Consider the following 24,915-nt stretch of genomic DNA (forward strand, 5'->3'; position numbering starts at 1 on the left):
ACATCGAAACATCAATCGGGAACATCGCAACCATCGGAACATTACAGCTTTCAATTTGAAAGCCGGGACAGCCTGCAGGTATACGGGGGGTGGCTTGGGAGGGTTCATTTACACTCCCTAGCGGCTGCCATTGTCTGCAGCCGCTGGAGGGGGGGGATCCTGCCGTGCTGACCGATCAGCAGTGATCGGCAGCACGGCAGACACAGGGGGAGAGTGCAGGGAGGCAGAGGGACCCTCTGACAGCAGCAGTGGAGGGAAGTTTCCCTTCCCTGCCGCTGCTAACACTGCTTATCTGACTAGTCGCATCCTGTGCAACCAGGTCAGATAGAGCACTTGCAGGCATGGTCGCATCTGATGCGACCATGCCAGACAAGTGGTTAAGAAGCTCATGTATGTTACATCAACATGAAAAATATGTATTGGGAACATTTTTTTCATAGGAAGATAGATGTTAGAGTGCCTATAATGTAAAACAAAATACTCCAAAACACTGTAAAACTGCTGAAAACATTAATTTAAACAAGTTAGCATAATCCACTTGACCAACTGTTTTTGCTTTCTGGCTTTGGGAGCAAATGGTTAATTGGCTGGTTGAAACGGGAGCAAATGACAACTAGTTGCCTGGTTGAAAAGAATCTTTAGGTGTATGGCCAGATTAACAGTGCCTGTTCACCAGGTCTCCTCACCGAATTACAAGTAAAATAATTAGATCCACCTTTGGATCTTTTAAAATGTGTCAATAGTTAATATACCTATGCTTCAGCATATGGAAAACATGCAGTATGTCTCGAGGACTGGATTTGAGGAGAACTGAATTAAGACACCAAGGCGCTCAAAAATGAAGTCACAGTAAAACAACTGGTGCTTACCGAATGAAGAAGTATGTAAAGCACTCTCAGTGCTATACAGAGTGGATGTCTTATTTATTGATGACTGATTTAAATTTAAAAGAAAATTTCCTTCATGAGTTCTACACTGTATGAAATCTTGTTACTTATTTGAATACAAACCTCTCATGCCCTGGTGTTAAGGAACCACCTGATGCGGTCACCTGGTAGCGTTTGCTGGGCCCATATTTTTGACAAAAAATGATGCTAAGCATCCCAATGTTACTCTATGTTATATTGCAGAGCGTATCTCCTATATATTAGCCCTGTGACTCTGTGCCTGGCCCTCTAACGCTGGGCGGAGTCTCAGATGTGGGCTAATCTACCGTATGCAGATCAGTGACGGCTGCCAGACACCCTGCACCTTCTCGGCGCACATGTCCCCAGTCTTCCATCGTCCCCCCGCCGAAGATGTCAGGGCGGGAGGCGACTCTCTGTCTGACGCCGAACGGATCCACTCCCCGCCTGAGCCCCGGCGCCTCTCCCCTGCCGCCTGTCACAGTACCCTCTTCAACAGCCTGCCCCAGCGAGGAGACAGGCAACCCTGCAGTGCGCTCCTATTGCCGGCACAGCCCTCCGTCCGGTGCTCCCGCTAGAGCGGGTCCCCGCTCCGGACATGATGGCTGCCTAATGTGCCCAGTGCGGGCCGCTGCATGTGGGGCAGCTGGCGGGGGGAGATGTCAGGCAGAGCGGCACCCGCGGCAGCAGGGACACCGCACACTGCTGTGCTCCCCGGCTGCCTGGAGGGGGGGGGGAGAGGAGATGTGGGGGAGATGTGCGGCAGAGTGGCACCTGCGGCAGCAGGGACACCGCACACTGCTGTACTCCCTGTCTGGCCGCCACACAGTTACCCTGACACTGAGCCCGGGTGGCCTGCGGCCCTGCTGCTGCTGAGAGATGGCATCCTTGGGGCAGAGAGATTAGCAGTGTAACTGATAGCTGCTAATGATTACCCTCCAACTACCTTGCTGCCAGGTACAGTACCCGCAGCGGATCCACCGTCCACCGCACCTGCCCTGACCCTCCCCCATACGCAGTGCCTCCGTAACTCCTACCCCATCCACAGTCCCCACTCCCCTCCCACCACCGCAGCACCTCCCAACCCCCTACCACAGCCCTCCATGCATCCGCCCCCCTCCACCCACATCATCTACAGACACCCTCCCCCATACGCTGACATCCCCCACAACCACCCCCAGCGCCTCCTGATCCCCTACCCCACCTGTGGCACCCCCACACCCACCCATCCACCACCTGCAGCGCCTTCCGACCTTTCCACCATCCGCTGCACCACCACCCCTCCCCCACATGCAGCGCCTCCAGACCCCCTACACCACCCACGGCCCCCACTCCCCTGCCCCTCCCTCAACCACAGATCCTCCCACCTATCAGCCCCCCCCTCCACCCACAGCCTCTACAGACACCCTCCCCCATCCGCCGTCAACCCCCACAGCCACCCATCTCCCACCCGCAGCGCCTCCTCACCACATACCACACCTGCAGCACCCCCGCACTCGCCCATCCACCACCCGCAGTACTTTCAGACCCTTCCACCATCAGCCGCACCTGCCACTCCAACACACGCCACCCCTCCCCCCACACGCGCCGCCTCCAGACCCTCTACACCACCCACGCCCCCCACTCCCCAGAACCTCCCAACCACACACCAACCAGTCATCCCCCACAACCACCCCTCCCCCACCACCTACTGACCCCCTAACCCCACCCGCGGCCCCACTGCAGCCACCGCTCAACCACCCGCAGCGCCTCCAGACCCCCTCCCCCATCTGCTGCATCCCCGCACCTGCCCCTCCCCCACACGCTTTGCTTTTGGACCCCCTACCCCACCCGCAGTGCACTCGCCCCTTCCCCACCCGCAGCACCTCCTGACACCCTGCCCCACTGCACCCGCCCCTCCACCACCCGCAGTGCCTCCCGACCCCCTCCCCCATCTGCCACACCCCCGCACCTGCCCCTCCCCCATGCACGGCGCACTCCCCCCTTCCCCACCTGCAGCACCTCTGGAACCCCCTACCCACGGCACCCCCCCATCCACCACCTGCAGCGCCTTTGGACCCTTCCACCATCCGCCGCACCACCACCCCTCCCCCACATGCGGCCCCTTCCAGCCCCCTACACCAGCCACGGCCCCCACTCACCTGCCCCTCCCTCAACCACAGACCCCCCCCGCATCCGCTCCCCCTCCATCCACAGCCTCTACATACACCCTCCTCCATCCGCCGTCAACCCCCGCAACCGCCCCTCCCTCACCCGCAGCACATCCTGACCTCCTACCCCAGCCACTGCCCCACTGCACCCGCCCCTCAACCACCCGCACAGCCTCTGGACCCCCTCCCCCATCTGCCGCGCACCTGCCCCTCCCCTAAGCGCATCGCTTCCGGAACCCCACCCGCAGCGCACTCGCCCCTTCCCTCTCCTGCAGCACCTCCTGACCCCCTACCCCACCCGCGCGGCCCCACTGCACCCGCCCCTCCACCACCCGCTGTGCCTCCCGACCCCCTCACCCATCTGCCGCACCCCCACCTGCACCTCCCAAACGCGCTTCCGGACCCCCTTCCCCACCTGCAGCACCTCCGGAACCCCCTCCCCCATCCGGCAGATCCCCATCCCTCCCCCACCCATACCACCTCCGGATCCCACTCCCCCGCATATCCCCACCCGCAGCGCTCCCGACCCCCTCCCTCATCAACGGCCCCACCCACACCCGCTGCATTCTGTACAGTGTGCCCTGCAGGCGCTGTTCACACCGTCGCAAGGGGCTACGCCCCCTTCACCATCCGACGCCCTTTCATTGTGCAATATTTAACCACTCACAACACTAGGAATGCAGGTAATACTTCATATAATACATATATTGAACGGCGTACAGGGGTTAAGAGGGCGTAGCCCCTTACGACGGTGTGAAGAGCGACCGTAGGGCGCGATGAAGCACCTAGTATGTAATATTTAACAAAGTCATGTGTGTGGGATCTCTAAGCATGTTAAGTCTTCTGTATTTCGCCTGCATCTGTCACAAACATAAAGGACAATCCATCAAAGATATTTTACTGCAGGGAAAGAAAACTGGTCAAGTGATTTAAAGATTAGAAAAACTGTACTACTGACTTTAAATCTCTCCCTAAATTGACTATTAAGCAAGAGTGAATAAATCTATGAAGTAGGGCAATCTGCCATCTGTTTGCTTCAGGTAACATTCGCAGATTGCCGTGTAAAAAGCAAAATAAATAACGGTTACTAATAGCAAGCCACAATTTAGGGCTGTTTAAATGCGCAGAAGTAATTTTGTGCCAGTGTGGACGATAAAACGCATAAACCACCACAGCTCAAGCACAATATATATGCTGCAGCTGCTTTCACAGGACAACACAAATTACTATTAATTTGTGTTAACTGAAAGGTCTTCCCTAAAACAGATATTGTTTTTACATAGACATAGGTATTATGTGGTGCTTACTCTATACCTATGTTGTTTATAGTTTTTACATTTCTACAATTTTACCTGGGTACATGTTCCCCAAATTGGATGTGCAGTATAAACATATTTTCTACTAGAGAAGCATAGTAAAGAAGTGTACCCTGTTCTGTGAGCGCCACCGACTTCTAACGAATTGGAGTTAGGCTTTTACACCAATAAAAGAATACAAAGTAGTACTCCTTTACATGCTTTTACTGGCATTCAAAACAAGTGGGTACCAAGCCTTAAAAAACGATTGAATCCTTATTTTTTTTTATTGTTATAAGCATTTATTTATAGTTCTGCAGTGCCATAGATCCAACACCCATTTGCGTATGCACAAGGCAATAGAGAGGAACAGCCAGTCCAGGTGAAAGGAGAGGCGAAGCCAAATCCTGGGGGTGTATCCACACCCACTCAAAAGAGAATTTAATACAAAGGTTAGGGACATTCTTCCACTTGCACACCTGGCCTGGGCACTTGCTGGGTCCCGTTGACTAACCCAGGCAATTAATAACTATCACACCTTATGCATCTGGAGTTAGGATAGGCATTTGGGCGCTCCAAGCTCAATTTATTCACGTACTCTAAAGTGATCACAAGGGGTTCCAAGCTGATGTATAATAGTTTGTTTTATTTGGTGAGAAGGGCAACAGGTGATATTAATGTTTTGAGGATGCAATCTGGTGTTACAAACAATATTTTATGATGGCACAAGTTGGTGTCTGTTTAAATGCATGGGGGCACAAGCTTGTATGCAATTATTTTTGGGGCAGAGGCTGGTGTGATCAGGGCATATGTTAGTCTAACCATTAAGTGGGGGCAACAGTCGGTGTCATTTGGGAACGGACTGATGTAGTAATATGTGGGACACAGACACTGGGCTGTTTATGGGTTCAGAACATTATAACAGTATAATGTCGTGGTCATAATCTGTACATATTATATCAGACATATAACATATTAAGTATTATATTAATAATTGTGCATACCACTTCTCTTAAAACATGTGTCTAGGCCAACATTCAGTATATATTATTATTATTCTTTATTTATATGGCGCCACATGGGATCCGCAGCGCCCAATTACAGAGTTAACAATTAAGCAAAACATGAAGACAGTGATTTACAGTTCAATACAATATAGGACAAGTACAGGGTATATAAACATAGCTGCGTCAGTAAACAGCACTGAAATAAATATCAGGGTGGCAGAAAACCGAAGGATTTGGTGCCATCAAAGGGAGTATTGAAAAGATGATAGGTTAAGTAAGAGACGTAAAAGCACATGAGGGAAGAAGACCCTGCTCTTGAACGCTACACAGATGGGGTAGAAAGTGAGCGTGGGCACAGAAGGCTTAGGATGAGAAACTACTGGGTTTGAGGAACGAATGAGGGCCATGACTTCCTCACCAGATACATGGGAGAAAGATGTCAGAGTTGGTAAGAAGGAAGGAGAGGGGTGGTAAGGGATAGGAGGTGGCTGGTTGCTGATTTTTTTGGTGGGATATGATGTCCTGAGACAATTTTGGATGTGAAGTAAGTGGCAAAGTCAAGAGCAGAGAGTGAAGGGGGGAGACGAGGTGGGGTACAAAGTATGTGTGACAGTGTCTGGGCATTCCAAGCAAGAAAGGAGGAGTCACACAAATGTCATGGAATTTTATTACTGTTTTTTTTTTTTTTTTTTATATAGCACCACCAACTTAGTCAGTGTTGTACAGAGAATTTATATGAGTTCCTACTCTATTGGAACTTTCAGTATAAACTCCCTAACAAACATGCCATTATACTTTTGGTGGGAGACAGGAGGACCCGGAGGAAACCATTGCACATACATGAAAAACATACAAACTCTACATAGATATGGCCCTAGTCAGAACTGAACTCATGCAAGAGGTAGTAGTGTAGCCAGCTTTTGATATGAAGGGGAGCAAAAGTTGGAAAAACGGGTGCCCCATTCCCAGATGTTTTTCAAAACTCTAATTTTATCAACATCAACTGTAAATGCGCTATTTGCCTTCTATTTACATCAGTAATTACCTATGACATTACATTAATACACCCCCCCAACACACGCGCGCACACACACACACACACACACACACACACACACACACACACACGCACTGCAGAAACAGTATAAAGAAACATAGCCAGAAATCAGAATTCAAAATATAGTAAACCGAGCATCCCAGATTGCTATACAGTACTAAATGCATCCTAGTGACCACCATGAGTACTAACAGCATCACAGTGACCGCTGTAAAGTACTAATAGCATCCTAGTGGCCGCCATACAGGGAATCAGGATTTTGGTACTTACCGATAAATCCCTTTCTCCGATTCCACAGGGGCCACTGGAGTGTAGTTACAATGGGGAGATAGTAGGTGGTATTGGTAGCTGGCACTTTAAAAATTCTCACACTGTGGCTAGCTCCTCCCCTACTATCTCCCCTCCAAGCCAGTCTACGTTAAACTGTGCCCGAGGAGAGCTGTAATAAACAAACCGTAAGGTAGAGGAGGTTAACGACGCCCTGTAAACCAGGCGAACACAAACTAAACCTGGAACAGAACCTGACAAAAAACCAGGCTAGCCTGAACCCAACAAGCAGTCATATGGTGATCTGCAATCGTTAATCAAACAAAAATCAGGAGAAACAGCGCTGGGCGGGCGTCCAGTGGCCCCTGTGGAATCGGAGAAAGGGATTTATCGGTAAGTACCAAAATCCTGATTTCTCCTTCATCCACTAGGGGCCACTGGAGTGTAGTTACAATGGGGACGTCCCAGAGCTCCCAAAAAACGGGTGGGAAAGCGCTGAGAGTCCTGTAAAAACTGCTCGGCCAAACAGTGATGCAGAGGCCGTAAAAGTGTCAAACTTGTAGAATTTGACAAAACGAATGTCGGTTTGACCAAGTAGCCGCCCGACAAAATATTCATGGAGACCCCGCGGGCGGCTGCCCACGAAGGTCTTACAATGCGCGTAAAGCGCGCTGAATTGGAAAACGGAGGTTCCCTAGTAACCGCCAAGAAGACTGTCTGATGATCAGATGTATCCAACTGTCCAGCATATGCTGGGGCCCCGGCTATTTAGTACGGGAGCATCGTCCAGAGCAAAGAAGAAAAAACACTTCATCGAATAGCCTGAGACCTCTGTAGAGAGAGTTGACGAGCCCTGACAACATTCAGAGAGGATTGAAAACCACTAGTGTCAGATTTATATGAAAAATGGACCTCCCCTCTGGAAGAAACGACCGCTGAGGCCGAAGCCGAGCCCGGGGAGTTGCCAATAGAGTACTCCCTGAACAAGAGGCCGAACTTACGGCCGCTAGGCTAATCTCATTTGGAAGAAAAGCGAAAAAGGCAGAGACCTAAAATTCCGGTCAATGTGGTTTGAAGCGCAGCGGAGCAAAAAACCTCCCAGAGAAACCAAAGATGAATGGTAACTGGAAGAAGGGGGAAAAACCCCCTTTTATCTTCATTATGTTCCATAAAGTTTTCCCAAAGTGGCAAAAGCGAGAAGAGGTAATAGACTTCTGAAATCGGAGCCCAGTAGGCCTAACCGAACTAGGGAACTCCTCCCTTCTGAGGTCTCGTGAACAGTCACACGGGTAACCGAAACCAGTGTAAAATTGAACAAGGAGAAAAAAAAGGAGCCTGTTGAAGTAGACAGTCCCGTCGAGGTAGGAGCCAAGGCTCCTCTACTGACAACAGGCGTATCTGTATCTTCAAGTCATGCGTGGCCCAACCAGCGCCACCGAGAGGACTAGCACGCATAATCCCCTCCTGTGTTACTGAACATGAAGTAGAAATAGAAAAGGAGGCAGGATAGAATAACCAGAAAACTCCCCGGAGCCCTGAGGGCCTCCACGGCTACTGCCGTCCGAGAGTAATAAAGGGTTAAAGAGTCAGTCAGAACGCCCTGAGGTCGATCCGAAATCTCCGCCCACAGCGGACCAGCTGACAAAACTCCGGGGCATGTTCCCTCACCCAGGAGTCTGACCTGGTGGCTTGATCTGGAAACAAGATTGTTGTCCCCCGTTCCGAGAGGAATGGAGGCGACCACTCATTACGTCGCAACTTGACTGAAGAAATAGAGTCTCTGGTGCCGAGGAATGAAAAAACCTCTGACGGACCGTGTTGAGAAACGTCTATGTGTTGTTATTAGAAAACATTGCGGAAGTAGCCTACAGCACCTGGTATTCCCAGGCGGTCTCCCATCCAAGTACTAACCGGGCCTGACCCTGCTTAGTTTCCGAGATCAGACGAGATCGGGCGTGTTCAGGGTGGTGTGGCCGTAGGCTTTTATCCCCTATATCTGGTATTTTATGGATTTATCTATATACATACCTACACGCACTTAAATATATATATCTATATATATACATGCACAAACATAACTATATATGTATATATACACACACACCGTAGGTAAATAAATACTGCACAGTAGATCCTTTTAATTATTATTGAGCTGAGTCCCAGCTACTGTAATAGAGCAGGTTCCCTGATTTGCAAGTAGGAAAATGCTGGGTAGAGGACTGTCGAATCAGAAGCTCGTGGATCCTCCGGATATTCAGAAGCCACCTAATGTACAGAGTGGGATAGTAGCAGTAAATTGTCCCATTAGGGAACCAACGTCACCCACTGCCCTTGAAAAAGAGTTATTCTGTTATCTTCCTAAACTCTGTGGGAGCGGAAGAGAGAAGAGTAAAGGACTTACAGTGAAAATGAGAATCCTGTTAAGGGGGAATCTGAGAAAAGCCTGTCCAACGGAAATCAGTAAACAGGCATCTCTGAAGACAAGGGACACGTAAAACTCCCTTTCTTGTTTAAACTAGCAATCACAGACTAAAAGGATTGTAAGGCCAGAATAGGCCTGTCCGAGCCACTTGGCTTCGGAACGTGAAAAGAAAACAAAGGCCTGAGAACTGTCCTAATTCAAATGATATGTGTAAAACAGGGATCAACACCCTTTGCGGTTAGAAACCTATGGAGCGCAGCCTGCAGTATGACTCTCTTGTCATCGTAAATCAGCCGACCCATGCCGAGGGACTCCTGAGACGGTTGTAACCGCCCAAGCCTTCTCCCATCGACCTGCGCCTACCCTGGGACCCTGCAGGTGTAATGGGTGTATAGGATGACATAAAATCAGACTGGACTGAGGATGTTGAACCTCTGCTTCAGCCTTTTTACCCTGAGAACCCCTGGCGACGAAGATATCACCCGTGTGGAGTCAAAAACCTGAAAGGGCACGAAACAATCTAAAGGGAAGACCAGTAAAGGTCTGTCTTGGAGCTGGGGCAGTAGTAGGAGAAATCAAAGTGGACCTACCTCCATTGGTTCAAGAAATCCTGCAGAAAGTTCCTTCCCCAGAACCATCTGCCCCGTAGGATTTCATGTTTACTTGTCACTGTCGCAGCCCCAGAGGTCGTCGGGTTAAGACAGCCCAAGCGAAGATGCAGGGTCCGAGTCTGTAGACATGGAGACCTCCAAGGAACATAAAGCAGAATCGTGATTCTGACCTGTATCAAAGTATCAATTGATCCTGATGCGAAGCATCCTGTAACCTAGAGGACAATTGTTCCCCAACCTACCTGCTCCGGATACGGTAGAACCATGCTGCCGCATATGTCGATGGATCCCTGAGCAAGTTTGCCTCAGGAAAACGGCGGCTTGATGGACCGGCGATACACCGAGGTGTATACCCTAGAGAGGTTCTGATACCATCTCCTGCCATCTGCGGGGAAAAGATAGGAAAACAAACCCTGTTTGATACCTGATATTGTGTATTCGGGTGTCTGTCGGCCGCCTACCGGAGCCTGCCCAGCTCATCCGAAACTGAACCAGTCGCTGTCATTTTCGTCAATGGCGTGGAACCCTGATGGACTTGACGTGTCCTCCTCCTTTACCTGCAGTATCAGATGAACTGCTGTATTATGTACCTGTATATTCTGAGACACTGGTTCAGATCCACAGAAAACAGACATCAGTAATGCATGGAATGTTAGCAAAGTTTCTTTTTGGAAAGGTGTGTTTGGTCCCGCTGTGATTTGATCCTGTGACCTTGGAAACCAAAGTCCAAGGGCTTACCTGATGAGCTATTGTCTGGTTAATAGTGACATTACCTGCATCATTGATCAAACAGGGGTGTGCAGGTGCGTGGATGGCGAAGCAGATGGCTCCGCCGCATACTTCACACCTAAGAGGGAATTCTTCGACTATCCCAGGAGAGACAAACGAAAGGAGAAAAGGTGGTTGCTCTAAAAACATACATAGCCACCACAAATAAAGTATACTTCACTCACCACTGTGTTCTTGGTGGATCGGCCCCGACACACGCCGCACGCAGCGGCGTCCAGCCGGAATCTTCTGTGGTGGGGTGGTCCCGACACAAGCCGCACGCAGCGGTGTCCGACCATTTTTGATACTCACCGCTGCCATGCTGCCGGAATCTTCTGCTGGATGGAGTGGCCGCGACACGCGCCGCACGCAGCGGTGTCCGCCAACTCAGGAGAGCTCAGTGTCTCCCTCAGCCGGGGCCCATCCCTAGCCGCACGCAGCTGCGATGGGACCCCGCCGGCAGCTCCCACGGTGCAGACTGGCAGTGGCAGAGCTGCCAGTCTGTGAGTGTGTAAGAAAAATAAAATAATAAAGAAAAAAGAAGAAAATTCTTCAGCTAAACCCAAGTGAACCAGCTACCTCGGGCACTTAACTAAGACTGGCTTGGAGGGGAGATAGTAGGGGAGGAGCTAGCCACAGTGTGAGAATTTTTAAAGTGCCAGCTACCAATACCACCTACTATCTCCCCATTGTAACTACACTCCAGTGGCCCCTAGTGGATGAAGGAGAAATATACATTCTCCACCTCTCCACTCCCTCTGTTCTCTGTAAATTCCTCTTCTGGAAACAATTACTGCAAAGCGGTGCCTGGTGGCATGGGTTGTTGTAAGTTAGACGAGAACCTCAATTTTCCCACCTTTAGGATTATGCATGGATCTTACCACATGGGACGAATGTCCCTTTTTTCCACTGCACTTTCTCCAATTCTTTCCCTTATTGGAACACCGCAATCATTCTGGATTTCAGACGGCCATTCAGTCTAGTAAGTTTATTTTGGCCTAAAAAGAACCCCAGTGGTTGCCATGAGGACGGATAGCCAGAATCAGAGTTACTGGATGACACTTAAGTCGTTAAGTGGTGCCCATACACATTAGAATAACAATGCTAATTTACTACAATAACACTTACTAAATGCTAATTTCAATTTTTGTATGTCTGCATGTACAGTTGTGTCCTCATACACCTAGCCTCAATACGCCATGCAGTGCGAGAAGCCTTCCGGTCCCATGAGACTCTGTTTCATTTGATATGCGACTCTTGTATATCTGTCTACTAGTCTGACTCTGTATACAAAGCACAACAGGACTTCACATGAAAGACAAGGCCACTGCTTCGTAGCACTTCAATTAAACAATACAGTTCTTGTGAAGCGGTTTTGGTGCATCGCATTGCGACTAAAACACAAATTCAGGCGAGAAAGATGAAAAAAATACTCAGCTTAAGCAAAATCTCAAGGGACTTTCCTCTCAAGAAGGGCTGTTTGGCATGACTGCGGCAATAGTGTATGAGAACACATCTGTATGTGTAACAGGAATGGATACATAACAGAAAAATATAATGTGATGCATCTAGATAGCATCATAAGACATACTCTACAATAGTGAAGGGGTCCAGGTTGCTTATCTCCGGTGTCTCTTCCATGTCACTACAGTACTCGGGATTGAGATCACTTTTCTTTAATTCATCCCAAAGGATGATACTCTGACACTGGATACTCTCCACCTGGGCTATCTGCAGAACTGCTGGCTCCCATCTCTAACAGATGCCATTTTTGTCATCACTTCAGCAGTTGCTTCCCCACACCCTCCCCCCCTTCCCCAGGCTACATCACTGGCAAGAGGACATGCAACCTAAATTATTTCCCCTGCACAGGTAGAGAAAAGGAAGCAATACCCAGCAGTCATGACATCTTACAGTATATTGTAAACTCTCTATAAAGTAGTGTTCAACAGGTCACACTACCTTCATGCCTCAAGGCTGCCAATCAGGTTATTTCACCCGATGCAAAGATTTTTTTCATTTTTATTTTATTTTTATTGATCGCCTCAAACAAAAGCATATATTCCATTAAATTCCACTGTGGAAGACAAAGGCAAAGCAAAGACACGCATATAAAAGGCACTGTCCTTTCTATAATCCAGTGACCAAACAGCAGAGAACAGAAAAGGCTCCCAACTCTGTATTTTGTTAAACTTCATGGATCTTTTAAATTCTTTAACTACAAATCACTTGAAGAAAAAACTGAAAGAAAAAGAAAATATAAAATTAATTATATATACTACTGGCAAGCTTGCCAAATATTATCTCCTTTGACCACTAAAACTGTCCATATGAAAACCTGCCTGTGGTGAGGTACAGTGTGTAGGGTACATTGTGTAAGAACAGTAGATTATATTTAAAGTCTCCTAGAGGAAGAGTCAGTTCTATTGTTGGTCTTGAATAAAAGTAGTAATATTGTGTAAATGCCTAATTGGATGATACAAGAGTAAGGTTTGGGAAAGCTATAATATAACTTTTTCCCTCAACATTTAAAGCTGATAAAAAAAAAGTTCCTCCATAGTTTAAATGGGTAGAAATACACAATAGCAGATTCCTCCCACAAGCCTTCCAGACAGACAAAAAGTACACATAGACAGAAAGCAATTAAGAAAGAAAAACAATGAAACTATGGGCATGATGCATAGTTGTATGTAGCAGTGTTTTTGTTTGCAGAGACTGTGAGAAAATATGCACATCTGAGCCGGCAGGATTCGTATTGAAACACCCATTGGCGTCTTTACTAATCTCAGCAACTGCGAGCAATGACGCAGCATGATCGCAGATTGTTCGATAATAGGCCTTCCGAGGAATCCTATGGTCACGTAGAATGGCTGTGCATACAGAGATGCCAGAGACGTCTTTAATGCTTTCGGGATCGCAAATGCAGGGATCAAAAGGCCTTAAAAACAATCCTAAATGGTCCCTTCATGTCACTTAGTGACTGAATCCTCACTGTGAGAGACTATTTAATGGACTTTGCCCCATACGCAGTGCAACTAAGATATATGTGCAGTTGACAAATAATCGCTCATATGCGAATACATTGGCATAGGCATACAACTGTGAATCAGTCTTCTTATAAAACAGATCAGCAGCCACAGGTAGTAGCGGGAGATGAAAGGGAAGCATTAGAAATCCCAGCTGTCGAGATCCCGGCGCTCAACATACTGGCAAACTATTCTCCCTCTTGGGGTGTCCACGACACCCCTGGAGGGAAAATAAATAGCATGGCACCACTGTGCCCGCAGCATGGCGAGCGCAGAGAGCCCACAAGGGGCTCATTTGCACTCACCCCACCACTGGCATTCCGGCAGTCGGGATGCCAGCGCCAGAAGCCCGACAGCCGGGATACCACCCGAGAGGAAACTGCTGAAAGTTTTGTATTGTCTGCAAATTTGCACATTACTAGAATTGGAATATGAATTGGGTAAAGGGCTTATTTTCAAATTAGCACTTGGGTTTCATTGGCTTCTTGTGGTAGCAAACTGGTAGCAATAAAAGAAGCAGGCCACAAGAATATAACCACATATAGCTTAAATTACATAAACAGGAAACCTTGCTATTCATACAAGACCACAAGCTCATGCAACCTCAAGAAGGCAAATGTACTTAAGACGATTAATCATTAAACATTCTGCAACTTGATTATCATTCTTATTGCATCTATAACAATAGAAGATCTATTGTCTTTATACTCTAGGATTGGAATGCTGATTAGAAAATGATACAAATTACAAATAGACTCATTTGGGAGAATATGGTGAAGGATTGTTGGTAAACATAAGAAAAGAGGGATACACATCTCTGCTGCAGCAGTGACAAGTCACGCATACCTCCCAACTTCGAATGTTCCTAGGCCCTCATTCCGAGTCGTTCGCTCGGAAAATTTCTTCGCATCGCAGTGATTTTCCGCTTAGTGCGCATGCGTAATGTCCGCACTGCGACTGCGCCAAGTAATTTTGCAATGAAGATAGTTTTTTTACTCACGGCTTTTTCTTCGCTCCAGCGATCGTAATGTGATTGACAGGAAGTGGGTGTTACTGGGCGGAAACAGGCCGTTTTATGGGCGTGTGGGAAAAAACGCTACCGTTTCCGGAAAAAACGCGGGAGAGGCTGGAGAAACGGAGGAGTGTCTGGGCGAACGCTGGGAGTGTTTGTGACGTCAACCCAGGAACGACAAGCACTGAACTGATCGCAGATGCCGAGTAAGTCTGAAGCTACTCAGAAACTGCTAAGAGAGGTGTAATCGCAATATTGCGAATACATCGTTCGCAATTTTAAGAAGCTAAGATTCACTCCCAGTAGGCGGCGGCTTAGCGTGTGCAATACTGCTAAAATCGCCTTGCGAGCGAACAACTCAAAATGACCTCCCTAAACCGGGACACTCCGCGCGACGTAGCCGCGCGCGTCCCGAAAAGGGGGCGTGGCCTCGTATGGGAGGGGCGTGGCTACAATCGAGTGGGCGTGGTCACGCGCCGTGGGTCCGTTTTAGTCATTTTGGGGGCGTGCCCAGCGCTCCCTGAGCAGCTGGGCAGCCCCCGGCTCACTCCCTGCACTGAATAGATGCTGTGCGCGTGCGCACATCATCTATTTAGAGATCACTCGCTGCTTTGCAGAGCAGGGCAGCGGGTGATCAAAGCCTCCCCAACTGCCCCCCCGCCCGCGGGACACTGTGACCCGCGGGAGGGACAGCGGGACAGTGTCTGAATAGCGGGACTGTCCCGCTGAAATCGGGACAGTTGGGAGGTATGCAAGTGAACTAATATGACGGTTGTCAGTGAATTGAACCCCCCCCCCCCCACACACACACACACAATTAATCAAGATGGACAACCTCTTTAACTTTTATTTACAATCAGTACATAAATTATTGTTATTAAAAAAGGCACAGACAATGTCAGTGATTAGTAGATAATAGCTTGAGAACATTCGCCAACCTGATATACCTCAATCAAGTTTTACCTGTCACCCAACTCATAAAAACATTCAATATACTTATTTTCTATTCCACCATTTTATTTGGCTGTGGATGCCAAATACAGCAACCCAAGGCAAATGGTGGTATTAACTTCCCTAATGTCCAATGGTACTATCAGGCAGCCCTTCTACATTATCTTAAGATTGGTTGCGTGACCAGGACATTTACTCAAAAACCTTCTTCTGCCATTTTTTGGGAGTGCATAAATTAGAAGTTGTGATCTTACTTGCTACTGGAGAACAGCTCAGCCTGCATGTCTTCAGAGGCACTCAGGATTCTCCGACATGACCCAATTTGCGACGATAGTACCAATGTATCAGCAATTATACACTGCTGGATGGAAATGATGCAACTGCGGTGGGCATCCCTATGTTCAGGTTAGCTTCTGCTTATATTAGCATATAATCACAATTGCATACGGCAAAATAATAGCAATGGAAGCAGCAAAAACAACTGCATCTGAATGATCCTCTATGCTCCATATGGAGTAGGGGGGTTGATTTATCTGGCCTATAAACATTTCCAAATCCCTCTATATCATTCTATGTCTCAAGGGGGCCTTGCGGTGTGGACCTAATAGCTCCAGGGCTTGCAGATAGATGATTTGTTGTGGACTCATACTTATTGAATGTGTATATTTTCTTCATTTGTTACTATGACTATTTTATGAGCCTGACACTGCCAATCTCCTAAAACATTCTTATATTGGCCCTCATTCCGAGTCGTTCGCTCGGTAATTTTCTTCGCATCGCAGCGTTTTTCAGCTTAGTGCGCATGCGCAATGTTCGCACTGCGACTGCGCCAAGTAATTTTGCTATGAAGATAGTTTTTTTACTCACGGCTTTTTCTTCGCTCCGGCGATCGTAGTGTGATTGACAGGAAATGGGTGTTACTGGGCGGAAACACGGCGTTTTATGGGCGTGTGGATAAAAACGCTACCGTTTCCGGAAAAAACGCGGGAGTGGCTGGAGAAACGGAGGAGTGTCTGGGCGAACGCTGGGTGTGTTTATGACGTCAAACCAGGAACGACAAGCACTGAACTGATCGCAGATGCCGAGTAAGTCTGAAGCTACTCTGAAACTGCTAAGTAGTTTGTAATCGCAATATTGCGAATACATCGTTCGCAATTTTAAGAAGCTAAGATTCACTCCCAGTAGGCGGCGGCTTAGCGTGTGTAACTCTGCTAAAATCGCCTTGCGAGCGAACAACTCGGAATGAGGGCCATTGTACACTATGTTCTTCTTCCTATTAATTGTTCCCTATGACTTTTGGATGCATTTGAGCATGTCTTTATAATCGCCACATATGCCTACTAAGATGATATTTATAATGCTTTGCAGGAATCAAGGTAACACTACAATCATCAAAAACATAGCATAGATGTTTAGTATTACAGCAAAAAGAAAACAAACTGAAAAAACCGAAACATAATGGGCATAATGAGCTTTAGCAGGGTTGGTGCAGCCATTTTGGTTATTAAATTCCACAGGTTACATAACCAACCCACGATAGGGACCAGGCGAGGCAGTCATTTGCGGCATGCTACAGAGGTTACCCTGGGTGGAATAGGCAATGCCAAGAACAAATATCCTAAAGTGGGAAAGTTACAGTGTACTAAAGCTTGAGACAGAGACCTTACATAACAATTAGTTCCAAGTATTTTTAATCCCACCTACAGACGTACCAGGTGAAGCAGCCATCTTGGGCACACCACAAAGGCTACAATGTGTGAGATAAACCATACAAAGAAATAAGCCACATACAGGTGAAAAGTGTAATATGATATGAACTGAATGAACAGATCTGTGTCACAATTCTTTAACTGTAATTTGATTATTCTATGTATTCTTATTTATATTGTAATTTATTACTCACATATGTTGGGCCCTACTGGAAACATCTTTTCATGTACCTTGTTGTGTTTTGTTTCTGTTACTGAATGTATCACCCATTGCTTCAATAAAAATATTCATATAAAAAAAAAAATAGGTTAAGAGTTTCAATCAGTAAAGGTGGGTACACACTGGCCGATATATCGTCCGTTCTCTTGAACGGCCGCTATATCGCGGGTCCATCGGCCAGTGTGTATGGGTGATATGTGTGTAAACTCCGTCGTTCACAGACCTATCGCGTCAACCCCGCAGCACACCCGACGGCCAATATATCTACCGATTTATTGGTGCGTCGCTGTGTGTGTACGGGCGGTCGGCCGACCATCCGTACACATGCTGAGGCAGCCGGCAGTGATTGACAGCTGAACTGGGCGGGCGTGTGTACACGCTTGCCCAGTTCATGACATCAGCCCCCTACGGATCGGGCAGTGTGTATGCACAGCACACTGCCCGATCAGTCCATAGATATATCTGCCGATCAATTGATCTGCAGATATACCTATCAGTGTGTACTCACCTTAAGAAAGATGAAAGATAACAGGTATGGATCACAAGGGATCCATTCAATTTGCCGGCTGATGGGATCCTGGCGGTCAGCATACAGACGCTGGAATCCCACCAGCCGGAATCCCAGCAAAACAGGATGATTCCCACTCGTGGGTGTCCACGACAGCAGCAAGACGAGTGTAGCAAACCCGCAAGGGCTATGGACAGCTGGCATCTTGTCCGCCAGTAAATCGTATGTATTCCAATCACAATTCAGGTTTTCTTTTTTCCTGCCTCTGTTATCGCCATCAAGAAATGTTTATAGTATAGAAGGTTGGTACAGGTACCGCCACGTTCCTCCTTAATGTGCAATAACTAGCTTCAACAGCTTTGGAGCATGATAAACTAAAATCCTGCATCCCATTTGCGCTGTAAGGCTGTCTTAGATAACTACACTGTAATGTTCACTTGATGATGCCATCAGAAAACAGATCAAAATGGATTCATGAAAGTGTTAAGATGAATGAACACAATCTAGTGTTTGTAATTGAAATTTAAAACCACAATATTGATTTTTACCTGCTGCGCTGTTCATCATGCTATATGGGGAAGCTTGAGGGTTCATCATGCCGGCAGTATTATTCATGGACTGGCTGTAAGGAGAATTTGATCCCATAAGGCCACTCTGGTTCATCCCAGGAAACCCGCTTTGTCTGTTTGGAGAAATAGAAAAAAAAAAAGCAAAGTGCTTATCAATGATTTCTAATGGTATAAATTCTGTCATGTCAAATGTGGCTCGACTGACAACACACATGAATCTCCATCTCCACTCATGTCAGATGCATTATTTGCAATATTGTCACTGCACTAAAATGCAGCAGAAACTGTGGCTAGGTCTGTATTTCTCACTAATAGTCACTGAAATGCATGGGTAAAAAGCCAGTGGAAAGGCACTGTCCCTGGAGTCAGATTGAAAGAAGGTGTTAATCACTATTGCTATAAAAGGTTCAGCAGCTGTCACATAATGTTTAACAAATGGCGATACAATGAGAAATGTTTGGAGTACCTGTCAAAACAAGGCATTGAGAACAGTAAAATGTGTTTAGAAATTTATAGAGCAACTAATTTTAAAATAAAAAAAAATAACACGAAGACATTTGTTTCATTTAACAAATAAGCTGGTTATGTGTTCTGATTAAGGGTAAACAGTCTTCAAAGTAAAAAGTGCTTTGGATTTTTATTTTTTTAATATCAGCTGTGTCTTTTGAAACCACCACAAGGAAGATGTGCACAAACAGACAATGGGGCAGATGTATTAACCTGGAGAAGGCATAAGGAAGTGATAAACCAGTGATATGTGCAAGGTGATAAATGCACCAGCCAATCAGCTCCTAACTGTTAATTTACATATTGGAGCTGATTGGCTGGTGCCTTTATCACCTTGCACATATCACTGGTTTATCACTTTCTTATGCCTTCTCCAGGTTAATACATCTGCCCAATGTACCATGCTGACAATAGGTAAATTCCTGGTGGAATTGATTTCAAATGCCTACAGGGGGGTACACATGGAGATATCTGTGCTTAACTTCTAAGCAATCTGACTAGATTGCTTAGAATTCAAGCACTGATTTCTCCGTGTGTGTGTCCCCCAGCGATAGTACTATAGTTTGGATGAATCTGTATAGCCAATCAGCATTTGGCATCTATCTATTCTATTGCTGGGTACACACTGGCCAATATATCGTCAGCTGATCGGCGGGTGTGTACAAACGATATGTCTGTTAACTATGTTGTTCACAGACATATCGTGTCGGCCCTGCAGAACAGGCGATGACCAATATATCTGTAGATATATTGGTACATCGTGCTGTGTGTATGGCCGACCCGCTGAGCACTGGATAGGTCGGCCATTCCTGCATCACCTGGATGGGCGCGGTTATTCAAACGAGCCGGAGTCCTCGAAGGAGCAGCGCAGCCAGCACCAGTGTAGTGCAGGAGCTTCATTGGCTGCAGAGTCTGGAGGTGGAAAGCACCGGAGGTTTGGCAGGTGAGTATGGACAGGAGGGTCAGGACATCAGGGAAAGGGGGAGAGGTGCGCACTTGTGCAGACGCTGTATGGGACACTTGATGAAGGGGGTGGGTGCTGATGCTGGCCGGAACATTGGGGAAGAAAGGGGGGGGGGTGCGGGTCACACTGTCACCAGAGGGGAATTCAGGTTCCCGCTTGGTTGTCACCTGCTCCAGCCTCCTTGTCCATGCTATGTCCAGCAACATAGTCAGGGGCGGCCCCAGCCCTGCTCTTGCCTGGTATTGGTGGCAGCTGCTAACATAGAGCTGCAGCGGCGCTTGGGGATCAGCTCTGCAGAGCCCATAAGAACCTCCAGCCAGAGACCACTATTCGGCCGGCAGATGAGGGTGCTAACTGTGTGACTGGGGGGCTGAAGGGCCGGCAGGTGTGTGGACAGACTGACTGTGACTGGGAAACTGACGGGCAGGTAAGGGTGCTGACTGACTATAACAGTTCTGTGGCTGTATGAGTAGCTGTCTGTGAATAGGGAGCAGTTGCTGCCTCTGACACATGAAATACACAAGTGTAGCAGTCTGTTTATTTTACTGTACATGTCTGCATAAAGTCAGATTATGCTGCTCAACAAATTGCAATGTATGTGTGTGAACTATGGAGCATACTTGTATGTACAGTGTGGCATGTTTGTATATTATGAAGCTTATGTACTGTGCGGTAGGGGTGTATTGGGCCACAGTTAAAATAAGGGACTTATTATTGGGCCGGACCCCTCTCTCACCAGTGCATCATGCCCCCTGCCCCCATTAAAATTGTCAGCCGCTGTCACTGTCCCGCTTAGGGTACTGCTCTCCGTGCTGTGCCTGTGGCCAATCATCTCCAAGTGATAGGCAGTTAGTGCTGACTCAGTATACCACACACACACTGGAGAAGATGTAGTCAGGGTGGTAAGAGGAGGAGCAGGGTAATAGAGGAGGGGATAGGGGCAAAACATGATGGAAGGAGCAGGATGATAGAGGAGAGGATGGGGCCAGAGCATGAGGGAAGAATCAGTGTGATGGAGGATAACATTGGCTGGAGAGTGAAGGAAGGAGTAGGATGATAGAGAAGATGGGACCAGGGTGTGAGGGAAAGAGAAGCGTGATGGAGATGAGAAGGGGCCGGAGTGTGAGTGAAGGAGTAGGGTGATGGAGAAGAGGAGCGGCTGGAGTGTGAGTGAAGGAGTAGAGTGATGGAGGAGAGGATGTGGCCAAGGTGTGACAGAAGAGTACATTAATTAAATGATCAAACATTTGACAGACCAGACTGCAGCCTAGGGTGCCAGGGCTTGGGTGAGTGCCAACTATCCCAACTTGGCACCCCCTCCCATACTTTTTTTTTAACAAAAGTTCTTATATGCCATCAGACCATGCAAGGTGCCCCAGATATGTCATCAGGCCTCGCCCGCTCCACAGACCCCTTTCACTTTAGGGCTGCTTCATAAATTCACGGGCTGGTTTTTATCACAATCCGCCTTGGGAAGGTCAGACACTGTAAGGAGGGGGATTGTGGGTGCTATCACCATCAGGAGACCAGGACATCCGAAGTGCCTATCAGCGATCAGTCCCAGTCAGTCCCCTTTCTGGTTTGTTGTCTTCACAGTCCTCTCATAAGTCCACTAGACGCCTCTTTGCCATTGGTATTTTTTTATTATCATTGCTGTTCCTCATCTATTTTCCTAGCCATATGCTTCAATTCAGCATCTCATTTCCATTTTTTTCCTATAGCTTTACTAACCTCCATTTCCAACCTTCCTCATGTCCTGGTCCGACCCATAGGCCAAAGTTTCTTATTGAGAAATTCAGAAAGAAATATTAAATTAAGTAAATTGTCTTTATATGCCATCCTAAGGGTTAATTTTGTGGTGAGGGACAAGATTTGTCCACATATTTTATGATTTACCAGCACTATTTCTGCCTATTAAATTGACCATACATAATTTGAATTGGTTCTGAACCACCAACCCCAGGGTGCCACGGCACACAGGGGCAGATGTATTAAGCCTGGAGACGGCATAAGGAAGTGATAAACCAGTGATATGTGCAAGGTGATAAACGCACCAGCCAATCAGCTCCTAATTGTTAATTTACATATTGGAACGGATTGGCTGGTGTGTATCACCTTGCATTTATCACTGGTTTATCACTTCCTTATGCCTTCTCCAGGTTAATACATTTTCCCCACAGTTTGAGAACCACTGAGCTACACTAGAGATGAGCGGGTTCGGTTCTCCGAGATCCGAACCCCCCCGAACTTCACCTATTTTACACGGTTCCGAGGCAGCCTCGGAACTTCCCGCCTTGCTCGGTTAACCAGAACGCGCCCGAACGTGATCATCCCGCTGTCGGATTCTCGCGAGATTCGTATTCTATATAAGGAGCCGCGCGTCGCCGCCATTTTCACTCGTGCTTTGGAGATTGAACGGAGAGGACGTGGCTGCGTTCTCTCCCTGAAAAGCTCCGTAATCTGTGCTCAGTGTGCTGAAAATATCTGTGCTCAGTGTGCTGCAAATAATCTGTGCTCAGTGTGCTGAAAATATCTATGTTTTCTCTGCCTGAAAACGCTCCATATCTGTGCTCGGTGTGCTGCAAATATCTGGGGAATGGGGACCACCAGTATATAATATATACTTTTCTATAGCTTCTATACTGCTTGTCAGGACACATGGTCACAGTTACACTGCTCTGTACTGATATATACAATATATATACTTTTCTATAGCTTCTATACCGCTTGTCAGGACACATGTGTCACAGTTACACCGCTCTGTACTGATATACAGTAATATTATATATACTTTTCTATAGCTTCTATACTGCTTGTCAGGACACATGGGTCACAGTTACACCGCTCTGTACTGATATATACAATAATATATATACTTTTCTATAGCTTCTATACTGCTTGTCAGGACACATGGGTCACAGTTACACCACTCTGTACTGATATATACAATAATATATATACTTTTCTATAGCTTCTATACTGCTTGTCAGGACACATGGGTCACAGTTACACCACTCTGTACTGATATATACAATAATATATATACTTTTCTATAGCTTCTATACTGCTTGTCAGGACACATGGGTCACAGTTACACCACTCTGTACTGATATATACAATAATATATATACTTTTCTATAGCCTCTATACTACTTGTCAGGACACATGGTCACAGTTACACTGCTCTGTACTGATATATACAATAATTTTTAGAGATGAGCGCCTGAAATTTTTCGGGTTTTGTGTTTTGGTTTTGTGTTCGGTTCCGCGGCCGTGTTTTGGGTTCGAACGCGTTTTGGCAAAACCTCACCGAATTATTTTTGTCGGATTCGGGTGTGTTTTGGATTCGGGTGTTTTTTTCAAAAAACCCTAAAAAACAGCTTAAATCATAGAATTTGGGGGTAATTTTGATCCCAAAGTATTATTAACCTCAAAAAACATAATTTACACTCATTTTCAGCCTATTCTGAACACATCACACCTCACAATATTATTTTTAGTCCTAAAATTTGCACCGAGGTCGCTGTGTGAGTAAGATAAGCGACCCTAGTGGCCGACACAAACACCGGGCCCATCTAGGAGTGGCACTGCAGTGTCACGCAGGATGTCCCTTCCAAAAAACCCTCCCCAAACAGCACATGACGCAAAGAAAAAAAGAGGCGCAATGAGGTAGCTGTGTGAGTAAGATTAGCGACCCTAGTGGCCGACACAAACACCGGGCCCATCTAGGAGTGGCACTGCAGTGTCACGCAGGATGGCCCTTCCAAAAAACCCTCCCCAAACAGCACATGACGCAAAGAAAAAAAGAGGCGCAATGAGGTAGCTGTGTGAGTAAGATTAGCGACCCTAGTGGCCGACACAAACACCGGGCCCATCTAGGAGTGGCACTGCAGTGTCACGCAGGATGGCCCTTCCAAAAAACCCTCCCCAAACAGCACATGACGCAAAGAAAAAAAGAGGCGCAATGAGGTAGCTGACTGTGTGAGTAAGATTAGCGACCCTAGTGGCCGACACAAACACCGGGCACATCTAGGAGTGGCACTGCAGTGTCACGCAGGATGTCCCTTCCAAAAAACCCTCCCCAAACAGCACATGACGCAAAGAAAAAAAGAGGCGCAATGAGGTAGCTGTGTGAGTAAGATTAGCGACCCTAGTGGCCGACACAAACACCGGGCCCATCTAGGAGTGGCACTGCAGTGTCACGCAGGATGTCCCTTCCAAAAAACCCTCCCCAATCAGCACATGATGCAAAGAAAAAGAAAAGAAAAAAGAGGTGCAAGATGGAATTATCCTTGGGCCCTCCCACCCACCCTTATGTTGTATAAACAAAACAGGACATGCACACTTTAACCAACCCATCATTTCAGTGACAGGGTCTGCCACACGACTGTGACTGATATGACGGGTTGGTTTGGACCCCCCCCAAAAAAGAAGCAATTAATCTCTCCTTGCACAAACTGGCTCTACAGAGGCAAGATGTCCACCTCATCTTCACCCTCCGATATATCACCGTGTACATCCCCCTCCTCACAGATTATCAATTCGTCCCCACTGGAATCCACCATCTCAGCTCCCTGTGTACTTTGTGGAGGCAATTGCTGCTGGTCAATGTCTCCGCGGAGGAATTGATTATAATTCATTTTAATGAACATCATCTTCTCCACATTTTCTGGATGTAACCTCGTACGCCGATTGCTGACAAGGTGAGCGGCGGCACTAAACACTCTTTCGGAGTACACACTTGTGGGAGGGCAACTTAGGTAGAATAAAGCCAGTTTGTGCAAGGGCCTCCAAATTGCCTCTTTTTCCTGCCAGTATAAGTACGGACTGTGTGACGTGCCTACTTGGATGCGGTCACTCATATAATCCTCCACCATTCTATCAATGTTGAGAGAATCATATGCAGTGACAGTAGACGACATGTCCGTAATCGTTGTCAGGTCCTTCAGTCCGGACCAGATGTCAGC

General features: G+C 47.2%; 1 protein-coding gene and 1 non-coding gene across 12 annotated transcripts in view; both read right to left on the minus strand.

The window, feature by feature from the left end:
• ARID1B (AT-rich interaction domain 1B) overlaps positions 1–24,915 on the minus strand; it is an 836,140-nt gene that overhangs the window by 98,837 nt on the left and 712,388 nt on the right. For all 11 annotated transcript variants that reach the window (XM_063917671.1, XM_063917678.1, XM_063917670.1 and 8 more), the window contains one exon: positions 18,457–18,590. In XM_063917671.1, the coding sequence (XP_063773741.1) occupies positions 18,457–18,590 (134 nt within the window). The remainder of the gene's footprint in view (positions 1–18,456; positions 18,591–24,915) is intronic.
• Positions 8,544–8,662, minus strand: LOC134913832 (5S ribosomal RNA). The gene has a single exon (XR_010177370.1). It is a non-coding gene; the product is annotated as a 5S ribosomal RNA (ribosomal RNA).

The sequence above is a fragment of the Pseudophryne corroboree genome, chromosome 4, assembly GCF_028390025.1.
Source record: "Pseudophryne corroboree isolate aPseCor3 chromosome 4, aPseCor3.hap2, whole genome shotgun sequence".
Classification (NCBI taxonomy): Eukaryota; Metazoa; Chordata; class Amphibia; order Anura; family Myobatrachidae; genus Pseudophryne; species Pseudophryne corroboree.